General features: G+C 41.8%; 1 protein-coding gene across 1 annotated transcript; it reads left to right on the top strand.

Moving 5' to 3' along the window:
* The first annotated feature begins 590 nt into the window (after window positions 1-590).
* On the top strand, window positions 591-16,244 carry LOC140731816 (uncharacterized). The gene is made up of 2 exons (XM_073053656.1): window positions 591-620; window positions 12,853-16,244. The coding sequence occupies exon 2, from the start codon at window positions 13,605-13,607 to the stop codon at window positions 15,000-15,002; it is 1,398 nt and encodes a 465-aa protein (XP_072909757.1). The 5' UTR covers window positions 591-620; window positions 12,853-13,604; the 3' UTR covers window positions 15,003-16,244.
* The last annotated feature ends 9,578 nt before the right edge of the window (window positions 16,245-25,822 follow it).

The raw sequence follows: 25,822 nt of genomic DNA on the forward strand, positions 1-25,822 counted from the left end.
CACTCAGCTCCGCTGTCAGAAGGATTGTTACAGAAACTCTTTCCTACCAAATGCAATAAGCGTATGCACAGTTTATTTTCTGCAACAGGAGAACACACATCGTAGTTCAATAGTCTCTGCGTTATTATTTAATACATAATTATTGTGTATATTGTTAATCTTTATTTTATTTTTTAGTAAAGTCTGCACATTGCTAAGTATGTTTTCAAATGTTGCTGCTGTAACGAAAGAATTCCCCACTCGGGATCAATAGTATTTGTGATATTATCATTATTATTATTATTCTCCACCCCTTTATCTCTCTTACCAATCAACTTCTCAGCTCTTCACTTCACCCGTCCCAGTCTCCCGGTTTACCCTATCACCTCACCTCCCCATAGATTCTTACTCCCTCCCTTCCTTTCCAGTCCCGAAGAAGGAAACGGCGACTGTTCACTCCTCTCAATACTTACTGTCTGCCCCACTGACTTTCCTCTGGCATTTTCCGTGTGTTACTTTCGATTTCCGTATCTGCAGATTTTTTTCCCCGTTTACTCATATGCGCATGAGCAGAGGACTAATGTAAACCAAATATCGCGCATGCGTTCAGCAGACGAGAGGCTCACAAGGGTCGGCCGCAGGTAGGAGGGGTCTCCGGTCGGAACTTAATCACCAGCGTCTGAAACGCGATTGAAGGGCTATTACTGTAAGCTCTTGCCGCACAGGATAGTGCAATTCAGGACAGTCTCGGTCCGTTCCCTCTTTCTCAGCCCCACGATCCGTACCCGGGCCCCGCTGGGGTTTCGGCTGATGAGCGCTGCAGTCGCCGCCATCTCTGCGGCGCATGCGCAACGCTGGATTTTTCGGTGGGGGGACTGACAGGTTTCTTGTTCGCTTGGCCTTCTGGGTAAAGAGGCAGCCATAGATGACACTACTGGCGTTGTCCTCGTACAGTCGGAGGAAATCCGAGCGAATATACCTCCCAACCACTGCCGAGCTCCAGCTATATAAATGCAAGGATCAGTAACCCGGAATAAAAATATATTTCCTAGCTAATCTTGGATGAAAAGTCTGACTTTCAGTCAGTAAAAATGTTAATTAGTGCTATATGGCAAAAAAAATCCTTCCGTCAGATTTAGTTCTCTCTGGGTAAATAACGAAATGAAACACCTTTGTCCTCGAGGACAAGTGACTTGTGGTTTTCACATCACAGAAGTGCTAGACTCCAATGAGAATAACTGCTGCCCTCACCTTCATGTTCATTGGTATTGCCATCGATGGGTTCATCACTGTCAATCAGCTGGGGGTGGGGATCCGCGTAATTAGAAAATCTCCGGAATTCTACGTGTTGTAACAATTGCTCTTTGTAGTGTTGTGGAACATGGCCAGAACTTGAAATAATACCAAAGGACAGAGACAAATTTGCCAAGTCACAGGTGGATTGAACGCAGAAACATCCCATCCTCATAGAGACGGGAATACAGTCACAGAATTTGATGGTCAGCCAAGATGCCTGATCCATGCCTTGTTAGAAGATGAGTTCATACAGAGACAGAAGTCCACAGTATATTACAGGCCCTTTGGCAAGAACACTGTGTGCCGAACATGGAACTTATCCGAGAAACTGCCTAGAATTTCCCTACCACATAGCCCTCTATTTTTCTAAACTCCATATACCTATCTAAAAGTCGCTGAAAAGATTCTATTGTATCCACCCCTCTATGTGAAAAACATACTCTGACATCCCTCTTGTACATACTTCCAAGCACCTTAAAACTATGCCCCCTCATGTTAACCATTTCAATGTTGGGAAAAAGCCTCTGGCTATCCACTCGATCAATGCACCTCACCACCTTATTCGCCTCTATCAGGTCACCTTCTCATCTTCCATTGCTCCAAAGTTCACTCAACCTATTCTCATGAGGCATGCTCTCCTCTGCACTCTGTCTATAGTATCCACATCCTTCCTGTATTGAGGTGACCAGAACTGAGCGCAGTACCAAAAGTGAGGTCTGACTAAGGCCTTATACAGTGGCATGCAAAAGATTGGGCACCTCAGTTCAAAATTTCTGTTACTGTGAATAGCTAAGCAAATAAAAATGACCTGATTTCCAAAAGGCATAAAGTTAAAGATGACACATTTCTTGAATATTTTAAAATATTACTTTTTTATTTCCCTCTTTTTAAGTTTCAAAAAACAAAAAAGGAAAAGGGCCCGAAGCTAAAGCTTGGGCACCCTGCATGGTCAGTAACACCCCCTTTGGCAAGTATCACAGCTTGTAAATGCTTTCTGTAGCCAGCTAAGAGTCTTTCAATTCTTGTTTGGGGGGATTTTTGTCCATTCTTCCTTGCAAAAGGCTTCTAGTTCTGTGAGATTCTTGGGCCATCTTTCATGCACTGCTCTTTTGAGGTCTATCCACAGATTTTCGATGATGTTTAGATCAGGGGACTGTGAGGGCCATGGCAAAATCTTCAGCTTGTGTCTCTTGAGCTAGTCCATTGTGGATTTTGAGTTATGTTTAGGATCATTTTCATGTTGTAGAAGCCGTCCTCTTTTCATCTTAAGCTTTTTTACAGACGGTGTGATGTTTGCTTCCAGAATTTGCTGGTATTTAGTTGAATTCATTCTTCCCTCTACCTGTGAAATGTTCCTCGTGCCACTGACTGCAACACAAGCCCAAAGCATGATCGATCCACCCCGTGCTTAACAGTTGTAGAGTGTTCTTTTTCATGAAATTCTGCACACTTTTTTCTCCAAACATACCTTTGCTGCCAAAAAGTTCTATTTTAACTTCATCAGTCCACAGGAATTGTTTCCAAAATGCATCAGGCTTGCTTAGATGTTGCATTGCAAACTTCTGACGCTGAATTTTGTGGTGAGGACGCAGGAAATGTTTTCTTCTGATGACTCTTCCATGAAGATCATATTTGTGCAGGTGTCACTGCACAGTAGAACAATGCACCACCACTCCAGACTCTGCTAACTCTTCCTGAAGGTCTTTTGCAGTCAAATGGGGGTTTTGATTTGCCTTTCTAGCGATTCTACGAGCAGTTCTCTCAGAAAGTTTCCTTCATCTTCCAAACATTAACTTCACCTCCGCCGTTCCTGTTAACAGCCATTTCTTAATTACATTACGAATTGAGGAAATGACTACCTGAAAATGTTTTGCTACCTTCTTATAGCCTTCTCCTGCTTTGTAGGCATCATTGAGTTTAATTTTCAGAGTGCTAGGCAGCTGCTTAGAGGAGCCTATGGCTGCTGATTCTTGGGACAAGGTTTGAGGAGTCAGGGTATTTTTAAGCTTTCAAGTTTGCATCACCTGGCCTTTCCTAACAATGACTAAACAAGCCCTAGCCCTAACAAGCTAATTAACGCCTGAGACCTTAGTAAAAGTTATCTAAGAGCTCAAATCTCTTGGGGTGCCCAAACTTTTGCATGGTGCTCCTTTCCCTTTTCTCACTTCTTTTTGTACAAAACAAAAATAATACACTAATCTTCCTTAAAATGTTGCAAAGAATGCTTCATCTTTAACTTTATGACTTTTGGAGATCAGTTCATCTTCTACTCACTTAACTTATTCACAGTAACAGAAATTTTGACCAGGGGTGTTACTAAGTAACAAGGTGCCCAAAAGTTTGCAAGGTGCCCAAACTTTTGCTTTGAGCCCTTTTTCTTTTTTGTTATTTTTTAACTATACAAGATAGAAATAAAAAGGTAATTGTGCTTAAAATGTTAAAGAAATGTGTTACCTTTAACTTTATGCCTTTTGGAAATCAGGTCATCTTTTACTTGCTAAGCTATTCACAGTAACAGAAATTTTGACCAGGGGTGCCCAAACTTTTGCATGCCACTGTATCTGTCTTTGCATTTTCCTGATTTTTCACAGAAACTCCAGTTATTGGTGCTCTGCTGTCATTCCTGCAAATGTCCCTTTTCAGTCAACTTCAGCCAGTTCACCTCTCATGCCATTGTAATTTCCTTTATTCCAATGAAATATTGACACATTGGATTTTATTTTTTCCCTCTCAAATTTCAATGTGAATTTGATCATATTATGCCCTCTGTTCCCTCAGGGTTCCTTAACCTTAAGCTCTCTTATCACCTCCAGATCATTGCACATCACCCAGTCCAGCACAGCTGATCCCTTAGTGGGCTGAACAACAAGCTGTTCTAAAAAGCCATCCCTTGGACATTCTACAAATTCTTTCTCTTGAGATCCAGTACAGACCTGGTTTTCCCGATCCATTTTCTTGTTAAAATCGCCAATGATTATCATGACATTGCCTTTCTGACACGCCTTTTCTATCTCCTGCTGTAATTTGTAATCCACATCCTGGCTGCTGTTTGGAAGCCTGTATACAACTGCCATTAGGGTAGTTTTACCCTTGCCATTTCTTTCATTTCATTTTTAGAATCTTTTTATTGATACATAATCTTCAACAGCTATAAAATGATACAATATTTAAACAAATTGATATATATACAATTAATAAAGCTGAAGAAAAAAAGCTGATCATAGTATATAAAAAAGAAAAAATATTTTTTATAAGGAAAAGAAGGAAAAAAAGAGAATCCCAACTAACTAAAAAAAACCACTAACTACAAAAAAAGGAAAAAGGAAGAAAAAAAACCCATTAGGAATCAACCTCCGGAGCAATATGTCTTACCATCATCTATATATTTATAAAGAAAAAAGAATGATCAACCACCAATTCATGCTTATGTAGAATAAAGTTGGAAGGAAACCATATAAAATAATTCAAATTAAATGATAATATTTGGCAAAAGAGCCCCAACTTCTCTCACAATTGAATTGAGGATCAAAAGTTCTACTTCTAATTTTTTTCCAAAGTGAGACATAACATTACTTGAGAACACCATTGAATTAATGTAGGGACAGAGGTATTGTTCCATTTTAATAAAATAGCCCTTCTTGCCAATAATGTAACAAATGCAATTGCATGTTGATCTGAAGATGCAATACCCTGAATATGATGCAGAACTATTCCAAATAGAACAGTCAATGTATTAGGTTATAAAGTAATTTTCAAAGCTTTAGAAATTGTAGAAAGTACAGATTTCCAAAAAGATTTTAATGAAGAACATGACCAGAACATATGTGACAAAGTGGCTACTTCAGTTTTACACCTATCACAGTAATTGTCTATGCTAGGAAATATTTTGGATAGTCTCTACTTTGTTAAATAATAACGGTGAACAATTTTAAATTGAATTAAACAGTGATTGGCACATATCAAAGAAGAATTTACCATTTTCAGAGCTCACAACCAGTCTTCATTAACAAAGTTCTCTCTGCCAATCTTGTTTGATCTTTAGTGAGAGGTTATCTTTTTGTAGTAAAAATAAAGTATAAATTCTACCAATGGAACCTCTTACTAAAGAATTCAAATTCAAAATGATATCCAACAAATCATATTCTTGCATATATGGAAGCTTAGATAAGTATTGTAAGAAATATCTAATCTGAAAATATTGCAGTAAGTGTGTATGAGAGACAGAATATTTGTTAATCAGCTCTTCAAAAGTCATCAGTTGACCATCACAAAATAAATCTGTAAAATCTTATTTCTCGATAAGAGAAAAATGGGATCGGTTGTTGAAGGTTTAAATAAAAAAATTTGATATATAGAACTAGAAAATTTAAGTTGTATAAAATTTAAATAATTACAAAACTGAAACCAAATCCATAAGGACTGTTTAATAAAAGGGCAGAGATTTAAATTTGGAATTTTAGAGAGCTGTAAAGGTAATAGAGCTCTAATAATGAGGTTAAATAAAATTGTTTGACAGGCTTTAATTCCAAATCAATCCAAACTGGTTTTTGGCTTTTATCGAGCCAATATAACCAAAAACATAATTGTTGGATATTAACAGCCCAATAATACAGTCTTAAATTAGGAAGTGCAAGTCTGCCATCTTTTTTTTAAAATTTTTGTAAATGATACTTATTAATTCTTGGTCTTTTATTGTTCCAAATAATAAACAAAATAATAGAGTCAATTTGATCAAAATTATTTTTAGTTAAAAAGATAGGTATATTTTGAAAAATATATAAAAATCTAGGTAAAATCATCATTTTCATAACATGGATACGACCTATTAAAGAAAGAGTAAGTGCATTCCATCTAGAAAATAGTTGTTTCATGGAGTCCATTAAATGAACTACATTAGCCTTATAAAGATCTTTATTTTTTTTTAGTAATTATAATACCTATGTAATGCTCACGCTATCGGCTGATGTATGTCTAGGGGAAAATCCGCCCACCCGCCAAACCGTGTCTCCCGTATGCGTGGATACTGTCTAATGTACACTGGTACCAACTCATACACACAATTTCAGACTGCACACCATGTACGGTTACAAAACACAGTTTATAAATCTTACTAGAACTAGGTAATTAATAGCGATACAATATATAGGAAAGAAAATAAAAGATAGAAAAGGCGCCAAAACTTATCAGAGTCAGTCAATTCGTGCACAACCGTTGGAACTCAACCATCGAAGTCTTCGGTGCACTATTCGATCTTCTCCGACCTCCTCGACCCGCCGCCTGGGACCAACCTCGGTGGTCAACCAGAGCACATCCCGCACGTTCTCCTTCCATGCCATCTCCCCCTCGACCTCCCCAAAAGCCCGTGCAACACTAGATTTCAAACCCACAAGAAAGAATAACATCTATCCCAATTGGTCAACAAATGAATACAATTCTCGTTATCAGTAATTATAACCCAAACAAGCTGCGAGAGAAAGCACTCTCTCACCAGTTACCACAACAAAGAAGCATTCTTACTTTAAACATAACAAGAAGCCATTACACCTAATGTAAGAAACCCCTTACACCTAAATATTTAAAATAATTAACAATTCTAAATGGAATATCATATATAAAAACAGGGGCATTTAATGGAAACACTTATTCGTTAAGTTTATATCTTTAAAATTTTCCAAAATCTTTTAGTATTTCCAAAAGATTAGGAATTGATTCCTCAGGGTTTGAAATAAAAACAAAAAGATCATCTGCGTAAAGAGAAAACTTATGTATGGTCCAATTCATAGAGATACCATGAATATTTTTAGCTTCACGGAGTGTCATGGCCAAAGGCTCCAGTACGAGGTTAAATAATAAAGGGCTTAATGGACATCCCTGTTTAGTACCACGTGAAAGTGAAAAAAAGAGGACCTGAAATTATTAGTAATAACCGTAGCAATAGGATTCTTATAGTTCATTTGAATTCACCTATTAAAATTATTACCAAAACCAAATTTTTTCATACTTTAAATGAATATGACCACTCAACTTTATCAAATCCCTTTTCTGCGTCAAGAGAAATAACACGTTGGGATTCCTTAGATAATGATGATCATTATCATTATTAATGATGATAATGTTCATCAATCTCCGAACATTGGAGAAAGAGTAACGGCCTTTAATAAAGCCTGTTTGATCCATAGAGATGTTTTCATTTAAAATTATTATCCAAACCATCAGCCATTATCGTAGGGAGAATTTTTGCATCCACATTTAATAACGAAATAGGTTTAGATAATGAACATTCAGTAAAATCTTTATCTTTCTTAAGGATTAAGGAAATAGAAGCTTCATAAAAAGAAGGTAAACTACCCTTCTCAAAGGATTCATGAAATATTTCCAAAATGTATGGAGAAAGTAATCTTCCATTTTTTTTTGTAAAATCCCTCCAAATAACCATCAAGTCCAAGAGCTTTACCTGATTGCATTGACAACATAGCCTTCTGAATTTCATTCTCAATAATTGGAACATCAAGCATCTGTTGATCTTCAACAAAAATTTGAGGAAATTTAATCTTATGTGAAAAAGCCTTCATTTTGCAGGAATCTGCAGGAAATTGAGATCTATAAAGATCAGAATAAAAATCCTGAAAAATATTATTGATGTCTTCATGGTTACTTGCTATATCTCCATTTTCTTTACGAATCTTTAAAATTTGTCTTTTAGCTCTAGCTCCCTTAATTGGGAAGCTAAGAACTTATTATTTTTATCCCCAAAAATATAAAACTGACTTTTCAATTTAAGTAAATATCCTTCAATAGGATAAGTTAATAATAAATTATATTGTGATTTTAATTCCACTCTTCTTTTAAACAAAGTAACATTTGGAGAGGTTGCCTTGATGTTATCTAAGTCTTTAAGTCTAAATCCATTCTTGCGTGTTTCTTCAACTTAGCTATATACGAAATAATCTGACCACGTAAATAGGCTTTTAATATATCCCAAATTACTAACTTTGAGACGTTTCCTGTATTATTAAAGAGAAAAAATTCTTTTATCTGAGTTTCAATTAACTCAACAAATTCTGAACTTTGTAACAAATGTTCTGGAAAACGCCAAATAGTCTGGTAGAAGCAACATCTTTCCGTTCAAATATTAGGTTTAAAGGAGCATGATCAGAGATAACAATTGCATCATATTCACGTTTCTGAACATGAAATAGAACTCGGGTGTCGACTATAAATTAGTTGATTCTCAAATATTTATTATAAACATGTGAGAAAAAAGAATATTCTCTATCACTAGGATGCATATGCCTCCAAATTTCAATTAAGCCCATAATCAATTAAAAAGGAATTAACAAGTGAGGCAGAACGATTAGGGAGTTGATTTTTGGATGATGACTTATCCATTAAAGGAATTAAACAAGTATTAAAATCACCACCCATTAATAACATATATTCATTTAGATCAGGTAATAGAGCAAAGACAGCTTTGAAAAATAAGGGATCATCAACATTTGGTCCATAAATATTAACCAAAACCATTTTCCTTTTATGAATTGTTCCTTTAACAATCAAAAATCTGCCTTTAATATCAGCTATAATATCCTGGATAAAAGGAATATTGGAATCAATAAAAATAGAAGCCAAAATTTTAAAAATCATTTTTTATCACATCACCTGATATGCGTCTCTTGAGCAAAGATTATATCAGGTTGGAATCGGTTAACATTTTTAAATGTTTTCTTACGCATTCCAACTTAAAACATTTAACTGTTTAAATATCATCATGAGACTTTGTATCTAAAAAAAAAGTTACATGCATGTCAGGATAATATAGTCAAGAATGATGGAGATAAACAACAATAATAATAATTAGCATACGCTCCACGATTCCATAATGGGGATAAAAAATAAGAAAGGAAAAAAGAAAAAACCCACCTAAACTACAAAGCCCAGAAATAAGTTGATATCAATCAGCGCAAGCCCCAAAGAATGCATAATAAGCAATTATAACTCCACCTGCCTAAATAAAAAGTAAAAATGAATAAAGTAATCTTTGTCTCCCTCTTCCGGATATAAAGCTCATTACAGTTGACATATAACTCAATATAATTAATTTGGAAGGGAGTGTTTTTTTTAAAAAAAAAAGAAAAACTACCTTCAATTTTGAGAATAACTTACATAATATTAAATAAGGAAAGAAAAACTCGTCCAAAAAAAATTCTTGAAGTATTTGCACAGAAGAAAAACAATCGCCATCTTTAAATTATCCAATCTATCTTTAAAAAGTTAAGAAATCCAGATAATTCTTTAAAAGATCTTTACAAAAGCATACGAAGCAAGAAAGCAATTAATTCATTTAAATGCTACAGAGCAAAAAAATTCTAGATGGTTCAAAGTTATCTACAGTCTTTCCACAGTTCTCCCACTTTTGTCTTCTGAGGTTAAAACCATCCAAACCAGTTTATTTCAGAGATAAAAGTACATTTTAAGGTAAAGACTTGCTATAACCATCAAATCTTCCCATTTCATCACTCCTTACATCGCGAGACAATCAAACAGTTGTAAATCATTCAAATTTCAGACTCGTCAGGCAGAGAATAAAGCGCAATGAATCCACTGGGTCATCAAAAATACGAATCCCAGAATTTTTAACAAAAAGCCTTAATTTAGCTGGATATTGAAGCGATGGATAAAGGTTTTTTTGATAAGCTGAACACAGAGCCGGAGCAAAACCAAAATGTTTCTTAACAATTTCATGAGGAAAATCTTCAAAGAAGTGAATCTCCGAACTTTGAAATTGAAACAACCTTTGTTTCCTTGCAAGCTTAATAATGCGGTCTTTGTCTCTAAAATGAAGAAAACGCACAACAATATGCCTGTTTTTACCTTGGTCCAAAACCTTTAAAGCATCGGTTCTGTGAGCCATTTCAATCTCCAGTGGTTGTGGGCAAGCCTCTGGAAATAAAGACTGAAACATTTTAGCAAAATAATCCAGTGTGTTGGCAGGTTCTGATTTCTCTTTTAATCCAACAATTCGGATATTATTCCAATGCGACCGAGCTTCCAGATTGACGATTCGTTGATGAGCCTTTTCCAAATGGGAAGAATGGTCAGCCGCATTTCAACTAACTTCTTTAAGATCGAGGCTCAGAGAATCAATTTTTTCCTTAAAAGGAAGAAGTTTATCTTTTAGTTGAGTTACTTCAGAAACGGTATAGCTGATTTGAGACTCTAATCTCTTTACCCAAGGCGGTTCCTCCGAGAACTCGTCAGCTTTTTTAGGCTTTCTGTTGCTTGGGTCGGGAGTCCTTTTCATGCTTCTTAGGGTAGACATAATTATAACTGTTGCTCTTCAAATCCGACTGAATAAAGTTAAAATTTCAAAGTTTAAGTCGAAAATGGGAGAGACTAAAGGCGGATAGAAAGAAACTATGTCTTACATGTCCTCAAGCGGGAGGCTGAGTCCTTTGCCATTTCTTAACTCAACCCATAGAGACTCTACAACTTACTATGTCATCTCTTTCCAATGATTTAATATTATTTCTTATTCACAGAGCCACACCACCCTCTCTGCCTAGTAACCTATCATTCTGATACACCGTATATTCTTGGACGTTCAGCTCCCAATGGCAGCTACCTTTTATCCAAGTTTTAGAGATGGCTGCAATGTCAAATTTGCCAATCTGTAGCTGAATTTCAAGATCGTATATTTTATTCCTAATGCTCTGTACATTCAAATACAACACTCTCAGTCCAGGATGTGTTGCTTTCTATTTCAACTGCACCACGTCTCTTTGCCCTGTTCCTCATGCCACTGGCTTTGACTGAGCCTCATCTCCTGACTGTTCTTTCTACAACCTCTGTTGCACACTATTTCTGACTTATTTCTGTTTTCCCCTTCCTCAACCCCATCACTCTGGTTCCCATCCCCCTGCCAAATTCATTTAAACACTCCCTAACAGTTCTGTTAAATGTGACCGTTAGGATATTGGACCCCTTTGGGTTTAGATGGAACCCGTTCTTCTTGTACAGGTTGTACCACCCCCAGATGAGGTCCAAATGATCCAGGAATCTGAAGCCCTACCCCCTAAACCATTCTGTCGGCCACACATTAATACACCTGATCATGCTATTCTTGCACGTGGCACAAGCAGCAATCCCGAGATTACTACCCTAGAGGTTCTGCCTTTCAGCTTCCTACCCAACTCCCTGAATTCTCTCTTCACAATCTCCTCCCTTTTTCTACCTATGTCATTGGTACCAACGTGTACCGAGACTTCTGGCTGTTCACCCTATCCTTTCAGAATACTCTGCACCCGATCCGAGACATCCCGTACCCTGGCACCTGGGAAGCAACACACCATGCGGGTATCTCTATCAGGCTGACAGAACCTCCTGTCTGTTCCCCTCACTGTTGGATCCCCTATAACTACCGCATTCCTCATCTTCCGCTTTCCCTTCTGCACATAGAACCAGGCTCTGTGCCAGAGACCCGATCGTCATGGTTATCCTCTGTCAGGTCTTCCCCCTCATCTGCATCCAAAGTAAGAAAATGATTACTGAGGGGTATGGCCACTGGGTACTCTCCACTCACTGGTGCATAATTTCTGGGTTACCTCTACTTCATTTCTTTAACAAGGGAACAACGTCTTCCGATCCTTTGCTACATCTCCCTTCCCGATTGATAATACAAACGTCATTGCCAGAGGCTCAGCAATCTCTTACCTCACTTACCACAGTAGCCTGTTGAGTGAGATATACCTAATGTAAACAATGACACACTTACTATTTCAAAGGTGGGTCTCATCACAGCTGCAAGAATTATATTGCAAAACTGGAAGAAACCTAGATGCCCCACTGTGAGGGAATCAACTGAGGAAATGGTTACGATTTCATCATATGAACACATGTTGGGAAGAATTAACTGTGAGGGAAAAGTGCAAGACACATGGGATCAATTTTGGTTGTATGTTAATTTAAACTTAAATTAGAAGTTTTTTTTTTCTGTTTCTTAGTTGTTGTATGTTTTCCTGTCATGGGATGGCTGTATAAATATGCTGTACTCTATCTGCTCTATGATATGCTGTGCTGCTTTGTAAAATAAGAATAAATAATAATAAAAGTTTGAATTACAATATTGTGATGCCAGAGCTCACATTGAGAGGAGGTCTTACAGAGACATGTAAAATTATGAAAGGGATAGATAAGCTAGAGGCAGGAAAGTTGTTTCCACTGGTAGGTGAGACTAGAGCTAGAGGACATTGCCTCAAGATTTGGGGGGTGTGGGATGGAGATGAGGAGGACCTGTTTTTCCCAGAGAGTGGTGAATCTGTGGATTTCTCTGCCCAATGAAGCGGCAGAGACTATCTCAGTAAATGTATTTGAGTCAAGGTTGGACAGATTTTTGCATAGTAAGGGAATTAAGGGTTATGGGGAAAGGGCAGGTGGGTGGAGATGAGTCCATGGCCAGGTCAGCCATGATCTTATTGAATGGCAGAGCAGGCTCGACTGGCCATGTTTTCACCACAAACTAAAATCTCACCTGAAATATTGTCCTTCACTCATTGATGTCTTTTGTAAAAATTTTTACAGGTTTGAAATGGCAGAACACTTGTGTACGGGAATATCAAACACAACAGCACAACAGTTTTGCTGACTCTGTCTGGATATTTAAGGAGTGATCAAATATTTTCTTTGCAACACCAACACATCTGTTGTTGATCCTTGGAGATGAAGAATTATCTCATCCAAGCTGGTAATGTAATCTGTCTCTGAAATTAAGTTTTTTGTATTAACTGTGAATTTCACTGGAACCGGGAGCTGAGAACACACCAGCATTTGTTCACTGGAGATCAGTTCTTCAACTGCATTGATTGTACAAGGGATTCAAATGTCTGACTTTCTGAATTGTAAGAGAATTGATCGTGGTGAGATATCATTCTCCTTCTCTCAGTGTGGGAAAGGATTCACTCACAGCCTACCTGCAGACACGCCAGTGAGTTCACCGTGGGGAGAGGCTATTCACCCGCTCGGTGTGTGGGAGGAGAACTACTCAGTCATCCAACCTGAAGATACATCAGCAAGTTCACACCATAGTGAGATGCTTCACCTATTCTGCAAGCAGGAAGCCATTCTGTTATTGATGCAAAAGGTATATCAGAAAATTCACCAGTGAGAGGACATTGACCTGCTCAGACAGTGGGAAGGCTTTCACACACTCAACCACACCAGAGTGACACCAGCGAGTTCACACCGGGGAGAAGCCATTCACCTGCTCTGAATGTGGGAAAGGGTTCACTCAGTTGTCTCAACTGAATTAAGACCAGCACGTTCACACTGAAAAGATGTCGTTCAGCTGCTCAGACTGTGGGAAGGGATTCACTAACTCGTCCACATTCCATAGACACCAGCGAGTTCACACTGGGGAGAGGCCCTTCACCTGCTCAGACTGTGGGAAAGGATTCACTCAGTCATCTCACCTGCTACAACATCAGCGAGTTCACACTGGGGAGAGACCATTCACGTGCTCAGACTGTGGGAAGGGATTCACTTGCTCATCCAACCTACTGAAACACCAGCGAGTTCACAGTGTGGAGAAGCCATTCACGTGCTCTGAATGTGGGAAAGAATTTATTCATTCATCTCAGCTGTTGAAACACCAGCAAATTCACTCTGGGGAGAAACCATTCATCTGCTCAGAATGTGGGAAGAGATTCACCTATTCAGCTCAGCTGAAAGGACATCAGTTTGTTCACACCGGGGAGAGGCCGTTCAGCTGCTCTGAATGTGGGAAAGGATTCACTCATTCATCTCAGCTCTTGAGACACCAGCAAATTCACACTGGGGAGAAGCCATTCACATGCTCTGAATGTGGGAAGAGATTCACCCATTCATCTCAACTGAAGGAGCATCAGCGAGTCCACAATGGAGGGAAGCTGTTCACCTGCTCTGAATGTGGGAAGGTATTTGCTCGGTCATCTGAACTGAAGTTACATCAGCAAGTCCACACTGGGGTGAAGCCGTTCACTTGTTCTGAATGTGGGAAGGTATTTGCTCGATCATCTGAACTGAAGTTACATCAGCGAGTCCACACTGGGGTAAAGCCGTTCACCTGCTCTGATTGTGGGAAAGGATTTACCCGTTCAGCTCATCTGAAAGAACATCAGTTTGTTCATGCTGCAGAGAGACCATTCACCTGCTCAGACTGTGGGAAAGGATTCATTCGTCATTCGCATCTACTGACACACCAGTTAGTTCACACCGGGGAGAAACCATTCATCTGCTCTGAATGTGGGAAGGGATTCACCCATTCAGCTCAACTGAAGGAACATCAGCGACTTCACACTGGGGAATGGCCATTCACATGCTCTGAATGTGGGAAGGGATTCACTCGGTCATCTCGACTTAAGGTACATCAGCGAGTTCACACTAGAGAAAGGGTGTTCATCTGCTCTGACTGTGGGAAGAGCTTTACTCAGTCATCTCAACTGAAGGTACATCAGCGAGTTCACACTCGGGAGAAACCTTTCAGCTGCTCTGAATGTGGGAAGGGATTTGTTCAGTCATCCAAACTTGTGAGGCACTACCGAATTCACACTGGGGAGAAACTGTTCACCTGCTCAGATTGTGGGAAGGAATTCACTCGGTCATCTGACTTTAAAATACATCAGAGAATTCACACTGGGGGATGCCACTCACCTGTTCTGAATCTGGGAAACGATTCACTCAGACATCTCAATTAAGACTATGAGATATAGGAGCAGAAGTAGGCCATTTTGCCTTTCCAGTCTGCTCCGCCATTCAGTCATGGGCTGATCCAATTCTTCCAGTCATCCCCACTCCCCTGCCTTCTCCCCATACCCTTTGATGCCCTGGCTAATCAGGAACCTATCTCTCTCTCTGCCTTAAATGCACCATATTACTTGACCTCCACAGTTGCTTCTGGCAACAAATTCCACAAGTTTACCACCTTCTGACTAAAGTAATTTCTCCTCATCTCTGTTCTAAAAAGATGTCCTTCAATCCTGAAGTAGTGCCCTCTTGTCATAGACTCCCATACCATGGGAAATAACTTTACCATATCTTATCTGTTCAGGGCTTTTAACATTTGGAATGTTTCAATGAGTCCCCTGCCCCCCACCGTTCTCCAGGGAATACAGCCCAAGAGAAACCAGCTGCTTCTCGTATGGTAACTCTTTCATTCCTGGAATCATTCTTGTGAATCTTCTCTGAACCCACTCCAATGTCAGTATATCCTTTCTAAAATAAGGAGCCCAAAACTGCACACCATACTCAAAGTCTGGTCTCATGAGTGCCTTATAGAGCCTCAACATCACATCCCTGCTCTTATATTCTATACATCTAGAAATGAACGTCACCATTGCATTCACCTTCTTCACCACTGACTCAATCTGAAGGTTAATCTTTAGGGTAACCTGCACAGGCACCTCCAAGTTCTTTGCAAATCTGCATTTTGAATTATCTCCCAAACTAAACAATCGTCTGCCCGTTTATTTATTTCACAAATATGCCTGACCATACACTTTCCAACATTGTATTTCATTGACTACTTCTTTGTCTATTCCCCGAAACAATCGATATCTCTCTGCCAGCACTCTGCTTCCTCAGCACTACCCACTCCTCCACTTATCTTTGTATCATTGGCAAATTTAGCCACAAATCCATTAATCCAGTAGTCCAAGTCGTTGACATAAATCGTAGAAAGCAGTGGTCTAAGCAGTGACCACTGTGGACCTCCAGTGGTAACCAGCAGCCAGTTCAGAATAGGATCCCTTTATTCCACTGTGTTTTCTGTTGATCAGCCAATGCTCCACCCATGCTAGTACGTTCACTGAAATTCCATGGGATTTATCTTGCTAAGCAGCCACATGTGCAGCACCTTTCAAAGGCTTACTGAAAAGTATACCACATCTACTGCTTCTCCTTAGTCTATATGGTTAATAAACAAAACAAAAAAGAAAAAAGGCCCATTCTCATGAAACAGTCTATTGTGCAATGTTGGAGCTCACTGATAAGCTGTTCGACCACTATCGACCTCTTCCGAACCTCGTTGAACTTCGGACCCTCACTCCAAGTCCACTCCGTCCGAGACCTACCAACTCTCTCCATTCGCGTCTTCTCTCCCTATCTCTCCCCGGCAAAAGACACGTGAATTCCTGGCTCCCAGACATACAATAAAGAACAACATCCCACTCATTGGCTAGCATGCCCTGTTATCTCTAGTCATGACCCAGACGCTGCTGCAGAGAAACCATTACCTCAACAGTGGAACATTACAGAGAAACCATTACATTAGCAGTGAAACCTTACAGTGTGTTGCACTTGAAAAATGCTTTTTATATCTTCTTGATATTAGTCACCAGTTTCCTTTCATAATTCATCTTTTCCTTCCTGATGACCTTTTTAGTTTCCTTCTGCAAGTTTCCCAATCCTCTATCTTCCCACTAAATTTTGCTTCCCTGTCTTTTGCTTTTACTTTGGCTCTGACTTAACTTGTCAGCCATGGTAGTGTCCTTCTTCCATTCAAAAATCTCTTCTTAAGAATATGTCTGTCTTGCACTTCCCGCAGAAATTCCAGCCATTGCTGCTCTGCTGTCCTTCCTGCTAGAATCCCTTTCCAGTCAACTTTGGCCAGTTCCCCTCTAATGCAACTGTAATTTCCTTTATTCCACTGACACATTGGAATTTAGTTTCTCCTTCTCAAATTTCAAAGTGAACTCAATCATGTTTTGATCACTGTCCCCAAGGGTTCCTTAACCTTAGCTCTCATCACCGCCGGATCATGGCACAACACCCAATCCTCCACAACTAATCACCTAGTGGGCTCAACAACAAGCTGTTCTAAAAAGCAATCCCTCAGATATTTTGCAAATGCTCTCTCTTGAGATCCAGTACTGGCCTGTTTTTTTCAAATCTACTTTCCGGTTAAAATCACCAATGATTATCATGACATCGCCCTTCTGATATGCCTTTTCCATCTCCTGTGGTAATTTGTAATCCACATCCTGACTGCTCTTTGGAGGCCTGTATACAACTGCCATCCGGGTCCTTTTACCCTTGCCATTGTTTACGTCCAACCACAGAGACTCTACACTTTCCAATCCTGTGTCATTGCTTTCTAATGATTTCATATAATTTCTTATACACAAGGCAACACCACCCGCTCTCCCCTATCTTCCCAATATACTGTATATCCTTGCATGTTCAGCTCCCAATGGCAGCCATCCTTTAGCCAAGTTTCAGAGATGGCCACAATGCCATACTTGCCAATCTGTAGCTGAATCTCAAGATCATAGATCATCCATTTCAATTCTTATGCTGCGTGTGTTCAAATATGTCACTTTCAGTCCAGAATTGAATGAACATTAGCAAGTTCACACTGGGTAGAAGCTGTTCATCTGTTCAGACTAGGAATGTATTCACTCAGACATCTCACCCACCGACACACCAGATAGTTTTCAGCAGTGAGAGGACGTTAACCTGCTCAGACTAGGGGGAAGGCATTCAACACTTATCCATGCTGCAGAGATAGTGGCGGGTTCACACAGTGATGAGGGAGGTGAGATGCTCTGAATATGGGATGCGTTTCAAACAGTCATTCATCCTTGTGTTGCCCTACCGAGATTTGACCCATCAATAATCTGAGAGATCAGAAGCTTGAGAAGACGTAATTCGCTCAGGTTCGCCAACCGAGTTTTAAAGGCAATCGTTCAGGGCAGGTTATTTCTGAGCTTTCAGCAGTGGCCAATCAGCATTCAGGATGGATTATCAAGAAGATCTTAAAGTTGGGCAGGAGCAAGTGGAGCGGCCAACGTCGGAGTGGACAGAGTCAGAGCAGAGACTTTGAGATTTCAGTGAGGAGAGCCTTCAGTTAGAGAAGGCAAAATCGTCATGGAGCTAGAATTTTTTTTTGTCCCCTTTTTTACATTTACTCAGAACAGTAGAAATACCAGGCAGGCCAGTGGAAAGCTCCTCTTGCGGGACGTGTGAAGGCAGGGGACCCTTCTGTTTCCCTGATAACTACACCTGTGAGAAGGGCATCCAGCTTCAGCTCCAACTCCAACTATGGAGTTGGAGCTGGAACCTGATGAACTCCAGATTATTCGGGAGGCTGAAGGGGTGATAGGTAGGGCATATAGAGAGGTAGTTGCACCCAAGGTGCACGGCACAGGGAACTGGGTGATAGTCAGGAAGGGGAAAGGGGGAAACAGAGAGTGTAGTTTACCCCTGTGTCCATCCCGCTGAACGACACATATGTCACTTTCGATACTGTTGGGGATGGTGGGATGACCTAGCAAAGGAAAGTCACAGCAATAGTGTCTCTGGTGCTTAGTCTGGCTCTGAGTCTGAGAAGGGAAGGGTGGAGAAGAGGCGAGCTGTGGTCATAGGTGATTCGTCAGTTAAGGAAACTGACTGGATGTTCTGTGGGTGAGAATGAGATTCCCAGATGATATGTCATCTCCTGTGTGCTCCAGGTCTGGGACATCTCAAATCAACCGCTCAGCAGTCCTAAGGAGGGTGAACAGCGAAGGTTGTGGTCCATGTGGGTACCAATGATATGGGCTGGTAGAGTAATGAGGTTCTGCAAAGGGAATTCAGGGAGTGAGTTGCTAAGTTAAATGGCAGCTCGTCCAGGACTATGACTTTAAGACTGCCATCTGTGTCACGTGCCTGGAATAGGAAGAATATACGGTTTAACTGTATACTAAGGAGTTGGTGCAGGAGGGAGGCATAAGATTATTGGATCATTTCAGCCCGCAAGGATTGCTGTGTCCACAGGAGCGTGAGTGTGTTGGGGGAGACGGGACATCGCTGATGGAGGGTGAGTGGGCAGGCGGGTCTCTATATCTCTCACACACACACAAACACATGCAACAGAATATGTGGGAGGGGAGTGAGAAGGGAAAAGAGGAATGAGGAGGATGAAGTCAGGGCTGCTTCACAAAGTCCCAGACTTATCCAACCCTTCCCCTCTGGAACTGGTCCCATTCCCTACCCCAGGCTGGGGGTGGGCATTGAGTTGCCTTGCCAACAAGAAAATGAATTGTTCGATAGCATTATTAACACTTTAATAAATTTACATTGAACTTGAACATTGACATGTATTGTTTGTAAATCGTGCTGATGAGAAATGGTCTCAGTGATGGTCCAAGAGTTCAGCCCCACTGCTCTGTGCCAGACAAGAACCCCCCACCTGAGTCTGTCCCATCTGTGCTTGTCCACTCTCCCTCTAAAATTTCCACTTTCTGTACCTGCCCCAGTGTCTTTAATTTTCCTTCTGTTACAAGAATCACCCCTTGTAATAATGATCAGTGAGATACAGAAAATCTGTATTTACCAACAAGTGACTTCTGCTGCCTTCTCCCCATAACTTTTGATGTCCTTTAATAATCAAGCACTGATCAACTTCTGTTTTAAATAAACCCGATGTCTTGGCCTCAGAACCGTCCATGGCATTGAATTTCACAGGATCGCCTAAAGAGGTTCCTCCTCATCGTCCTGAATGCACGCTGTCTGGTGTTAGACGTTTTGACCCTGGGGGAATAATGATGCCAACTATCAACTCTATATGTCTCTTGTAATCTTGCGAGTTTTATCGTGTCACACTGAGCCTTATCTAGTCCAAAATAAACAAGCTAAGTTTGTCCAATCTCTCCTCACACATTAGCTCATGCCTCTAATCCAGACAACATCCTGGTGAAGCTCTCCTGCACCTTCTCCAGTGTCTCACTATGATAGTGGAGAAAACAGAAAACAGAGGCAAGGGAGAGGAGATGGCCAGAGTTGATTGGAATGGGACACTAGCAGGATAACAGCATAGCAGCAATGGCTGGAGTTTCCGGGCCAATGCAAAATACACAGGATAGATACATCTCAAAGATGAAGAAGTATTCTAAAGGGAGAATGAGGCTATCGTGGCTGATGAGGGAAGCCAAAGACAGCATAAAAAAGGGAGAACTGCAGAGTGGGACGACCTATGACAATGCAGTGACAGCCAGACCAAAAGCACTGAGATTAGCTCTGAGGCTCAGAAGGAAAGGGTGGAGTCAGACAGAGCAATGGTCGTAGGGACTCGGTAATTAGAGGGACGGATAGGAAATTCTGCAACAGCAGAAGAGATGCCAGGAGAGATTGTTGCCTCCCAGGTGCTAGGGTCCAGAATGTCTGAGCAGTTGCAGAATATTCCTGACGGGGCTGGTGAGCAGCCAGAGGTCGTGGTACATGTTGGCATCAATGATGTATGCAGGCGAGGGGTAGAGCAGTAAGTTTAGGGAGTTAGGAAGGAGGATGAAGAGCAGGCCCTCCAATGTGGTAATGTCTGGATAACTGCCTGGACCACGAGCTCGGGAAGACAGTTTAGCCAAATGAGTGGCTGAGGAGATAGGGTCAGGGTTTCAAGCTCTTGGGTCACTGGAACCTTTTCTGGGGAAGAGTTGATGGGGACGGGTTACACCTGAACTGGAGAGGAACCAATATCCTGACAGTGGCTTTGGGGAGGGTTTAAAATAAATTTGTAGGAGACTGGGAACCAAAGTGAAGAGCCAGAGGATAGAGAGGTTGGCGGCGAAGTTGAAACAGCATGCAGGAAGTTTGTGAGGAAGTAAAAGGCGATAACAGAGCGAAGATGAACTCAGCCTGATGGTTTGAGATATGTCTATTTTAATGCAAGAAGTATAAATCAGGCAGATGAACTTAGAGCATGTATCAATGCATGAAGCTATGATGTCGTGGTCATGACTGAGATTTGGATGTCTCAGGAGTAGGAATAGCTGTTGAGGGTGCAGGGCTTTAGATGTTCCATGAAGCACAGAGAGGGCGGCAACAGAGGAGGGAGCATGGCTTGCCAATCAGTGACAGTATCACGGCTACAAAGAAAGAGCAAGTCGTGCGGTGATTGTCCACTGAGTCTGTGTTTCGGGCCCTGAATGGTAGTGGTGGAAGAGCTGTAGCACTTGTTCCACTTGTATGGATAAGTGCCGGGAGGGAGATCAGCGGGAAGGGATTTATGGACAAGTGAGTCGTGTAAGAAGCGATCCCTGTGGAAAACAAAAGGTGGGGGAGGACGGGGTGGAGTGAATAATGCGTTTGGTGGTAGAATCCTGTTGGAGGTGGCAGAGGTTTTGGAGATGTATGTGCTGGTGCGGTGGTAGGTGAGGACGAGGAACCCTATCCTGAGAGCAGGTGCGGCAGAGATGGAGGAATTGAGAGAAGGGGATGGCGCTTTTACAAGCAGCCGTGTGGGATGAGGTCTCGTCCAGGTAGCTGTGAGAGTCCATCGGTTTGCAATGACATAAGTGGATAAGCTGTCTCCAGGGATAGGGACAGTAAGATCGAGAAAGTGAAGGGAGATGTCAGAGATGGACCAGGTGAATTTCAGGGTGGGGTGGAATTTGGAGGCAAAGTGGATGAAGTCGACAAGTTCAGCATGGGTGCAGGAAGTAGCGCCAACACAGTCATCGATGTAGCATAAGAAAAGTGCGGGACGGTCACCAGTGTAGGCTTAGAACATAGACTGTTCCACATAGCCAACAAACAGGCAGGCACAGCTGGGACCCATGTGAGTGTCCATGGCTACCACTTCTGTTTGAAGGAAGTGGGAGGAGCAAAAGGAGAAATTTTTGAGATGGAGGACAGGTTCCACGAGGCGGAGTAAAGTGGTGGTGGAAGAAAAATGGTTAGGACTGCTGAACAGGAAAAAAAACGGAGAGCTTCCTGGTGGGGGATGGTGGTGTATAGGGAATGGAATCCATAGTTAAAATAAGGTGATGGGGGCCTGGGAACCTGAATTCCTTGAACAGGTCAATAACATGTTAGTTGTCACACTGAACCGGGGGATAAAACAGAGCCGATAGGAATTCACTGGGGCAGGAACAAGCTGAAACAATGAGTCTACGTGGACAAGAGGATTTAGGATTTTGCAGAGGAAGTAGAAACAGGAGCTTCCGGGTCCGGGAAATATGAGGTTGGTGGTGGTGTTGGGAGATCCCCAGAGTCTAAAAGGTTGGTGATGATGTGGGAGACGATGTCCTGGTGTTCCTTAGTGGGGTGCTGTTCGAGGGGTAAGTAAGAGGAGGTGTCTGAGAGTTGACAATGGGCCTCAGCAAGGTCGAGATCGGTCTTTCAGACTACTATAGCACCTCCCCTATCTGCGAGTTTGATGGTGAGGTTAGGATTAGTGCAGAAGGAGTGGAGAGTCCAACGTTCAGAAGGAGTGAGGCTGGATATTGAGAGTCTAGACAGTCTTAGTGAGGGCCTGTTCAAGTTCATGTGGCTCCTTTGAGCCTCTTCCAAAGTCCAGCCTCACTCCTTCTGAACGTTGGACTCTCCACATCTATTCTTAGATATCGAGCCGAGTACTCCTAGTGAAGCCTCTTTGTAAAGCCTCACCAATGCATCCTTTTATTTTAATGTTGTCGTCCTCTCGAATTGAATGTCAACATCACATTGAACATCCTCACCATCGACTCAACCTGCAAATTAACATTCAACGAATCCTACACGAGGATTCAGAAGGACCTTTAAAAACATCAATCCAGTAACAAAACAGTCAACCCTTTTATTTTTTCTACTAAAGTACATGACCATGCCGTCCCCGAAAATCAGTCCTTCATCTATTGATGTCTTCTGTTAAATCTTTCTACAGGAAAGAAACAGCAAAGATAATTTGTGTCCGGGAATTCTCAAACACAACACATCTCTGTCAGGATATTTAAGGAGTAACCAGGTATTTGCTTTGAGACACCAATATATCAGTTGCTGATCCTTGGAGATGATGAAGTATCTCATCCCAACTGGAAACGTGCTTTGTGTCTGAAATGTTTTTGATGCAACCCAGTTAAATCCACTGGAGCTGGGGTGCTGAGAACACACCAGCATTTGTTCACTTGAGATCAGTTCTTCAACTTCATTGATTGAACGAGTGATTCACTACGTCTGACATCTGACTTGAAGAATTGACAGAGAACTGTGGGAAGTGATTCACACACTCCTGCCAGCTGCAGACAGACCAGCGAGTTCACACTGGGGAAATGCCCGTTAAGCTGTTCAGATTGTGGAAAGGGATTCACTCGGTCATCTGAACTAAAGGTCCATTAGTGAGTTCACACTGGGGAGAGGCCGCTTACTTGCTCAGACCGTAGGAGGAAATTTACCTTTATCATCCAACCTACAGACACGTCAGCGAGTTCACGAGGGGGAAAATAAATAAGATGAGATCTTTTCAATGATTTTAAATTCCCCCGCCCCGAGCATCTCATTTTCACCAAGGATGTACAGTTCCTATAAATGTCTACCTCCACCAGGAAGGCCTCAAAACTCTCTGTTTCTTTCTGAACATCATAACAACCAGTTCCCCTCCACCACCACTTTCCTCCATCTCGAGGATCTTGTTCACAATTTCAATAATTATTCCTTTGGCTCCTCCCACTTCCTTCAAACAAAGGCGGAGCCATGAACACTCGCATAGGTCTGATACGTGGAAACGGCTATGTTCCATTCCTACACCTGTGTCACTCCCTCACTTTTCCTTCGCTACATCGACGTCGGCATTGTTGTTGCTTCTTGCACCAATGTTAAGCAAGTTGACTTAATCACTTTTGCCTGCAAATTTCACCTTGCCCTCAAATTCGCCTAGTCCATTACCGGCACCTCCCTTGCCTTTCTCCATGTCACTCTCTCTATCTCTGGAGACAGTTTATACATTGATGTCTATTACAAACCCACTGACTCTCGCAGCTGCCTGGACTCTACCTCTTCCCACGTTGTTATTTGTAAAAATGCCATCCCTTTCTCTCAGTTCCTCCGTCTCTGCCGCATCTCGTCTAGGGATGCTGCTTCTCATCTCAAAATGAAGGCGATGTCCTCCTTCTTCAAAAATAGGGCTTTCCTTCCTCCACCATCAACGCTGCCCTCAACTGCATATCTTTCATTTTGCACACCTCTGCCCTCACCCCATCCTGCCGATACCCCATCAGGGATACAGGGAGAGGGTTCTTCTTGACCTCACCACCCCACCAGCGTCCGTGTCCAGTACATAATACTCAGTAACTTCCGCCATCTTCGGCAGGGTCCCACCACCAAGCACAGCATTCCCTCCCCCTCCATACCATTTGCTTTCCGAAGAGATCATTCCCTACGTGACTTCATTATCCACTCATCCCTCGCTACTAATCGCCATTCTGGCACTTATCCTTGCAAGTGGAACAAGTGCTAAACCTGCCGCTTCACATTCTCCCTCACTACCATTCAGATCTCCAAATAGTCCTTCCAGGTGAGGCGACACTTTACCTGTGAGTCTGTTGGAGTAATCTATCGTATCTGTTGTAACTTCTTGAATATTGGTGATACCGAATGTAAATTGGGACACTGCTTCACCGAGCACCACCGCTCCATCCGCCAGGAAAAGCAGGATCTCCAAGCGGCCACCAATTATAATCCAAAGGTTTCAAATGTAAATTTAATGGCTGAGAAATATGCGGGGCCTCCTGACCTGGTGTGTGTGGATTTCCCGCCAACAAAGCCAGATGCCAGCAACACAACAAATGTCTTAGTCATCACGGATCACTACACCAGATTTGCGCACGCATTCCCTACCAGCTATCAGAGGGCGTCCACGGCGGCCAAAGTGTTATGGGAGAAGTACTCAATTTGTTATGGCCTTCCAAGGCGGATACATAGTGATCGGGGACGGGATTTCGAGAGTAGGCTCATACATAATTTACTGAGCCTGCATGGTGTCGAGAAGTCGAGGAATATGCCTTAACACCCACACGGTGATCCCCAGCCCGAGAGTTTTCATCGGACCTTGTTAGACATACTCGGAAATCAACAAGAAGAATAAGTAGAGTGAACGTATTGGATATCTGGTCCACTGCTACAACTGTACACAAAATGAAGCTACCGGGTACTAGCCATATTATCTCATGTTCGGGCACGAGGCGATGTTGCCCACTGACCTTTGTTTTGGGACTGGGGAGGAAGACCTACCATTGGAGACTTATCTGAAGTATGTGTCTGATATGAGAAGTGAGCTGCAAAAGGCTTATGAATTAGCTGAGGTCGCGGCTACCAAGCAGAATCATGGAAATTAGAAGATCTATGATCAAACGTTAGGTTCTCCCAAGTCATGCCATGAATCCTAATCGTCATAAGGAACTTAAATCTACCTGGGATGCATAAGTGGGCTGATAACTTGGCAACCCTATGTACTGGAGAGTCAGATGCCAAACGGCCGAATTTTCCCGGTGAAAACCAAAGGATGAGAACGGGCCTTTCAAGATTCTCCATCGAAACCACCTTCTTCCTCTGAGACAAGAGTTGCAGGTTGAATCAGAGTCCGACCTGCAGCCTACATCTAGTAAGAGGATTCTGTGGTGACACGAAGCAATTGAAGGACCAACAGCAGGAGAGATTAGACCGGCCCCTGCCCCTCAATAGGATACGGTTTCGGAGGATGAGGAAATGAGGGTGTGGTATATGTTGCCTTTTACTAACTCCCCACTGATTGAGGAAGAGATTCCCAATCCTTCTCACGGTGAGTGGT

This window comes from Hemitrygon akajei, chromosome 1, assembly GCF_048418815.1.
Source record: "Hemitrygon akajei chromosome 1, sHemAka1.3, whole genome shotgun sequence".
NCBI lineage: Eukaryota > Metazoa > Chordata > Chondrichthyes > Myliobatiformes > Dasyatidae > Hemitrygon > Hemitrygon akajei.

Bases quoted from the DNA above. Each gene is read 5' to 3' on its own strand.
- LOC140731816 (XM_073053656.1), top strand. From the start codon at position 13,605: ATGTCGTTCAGCTGCTCAGACTGTGGGAAGGGATTCACTAACTCGTCC.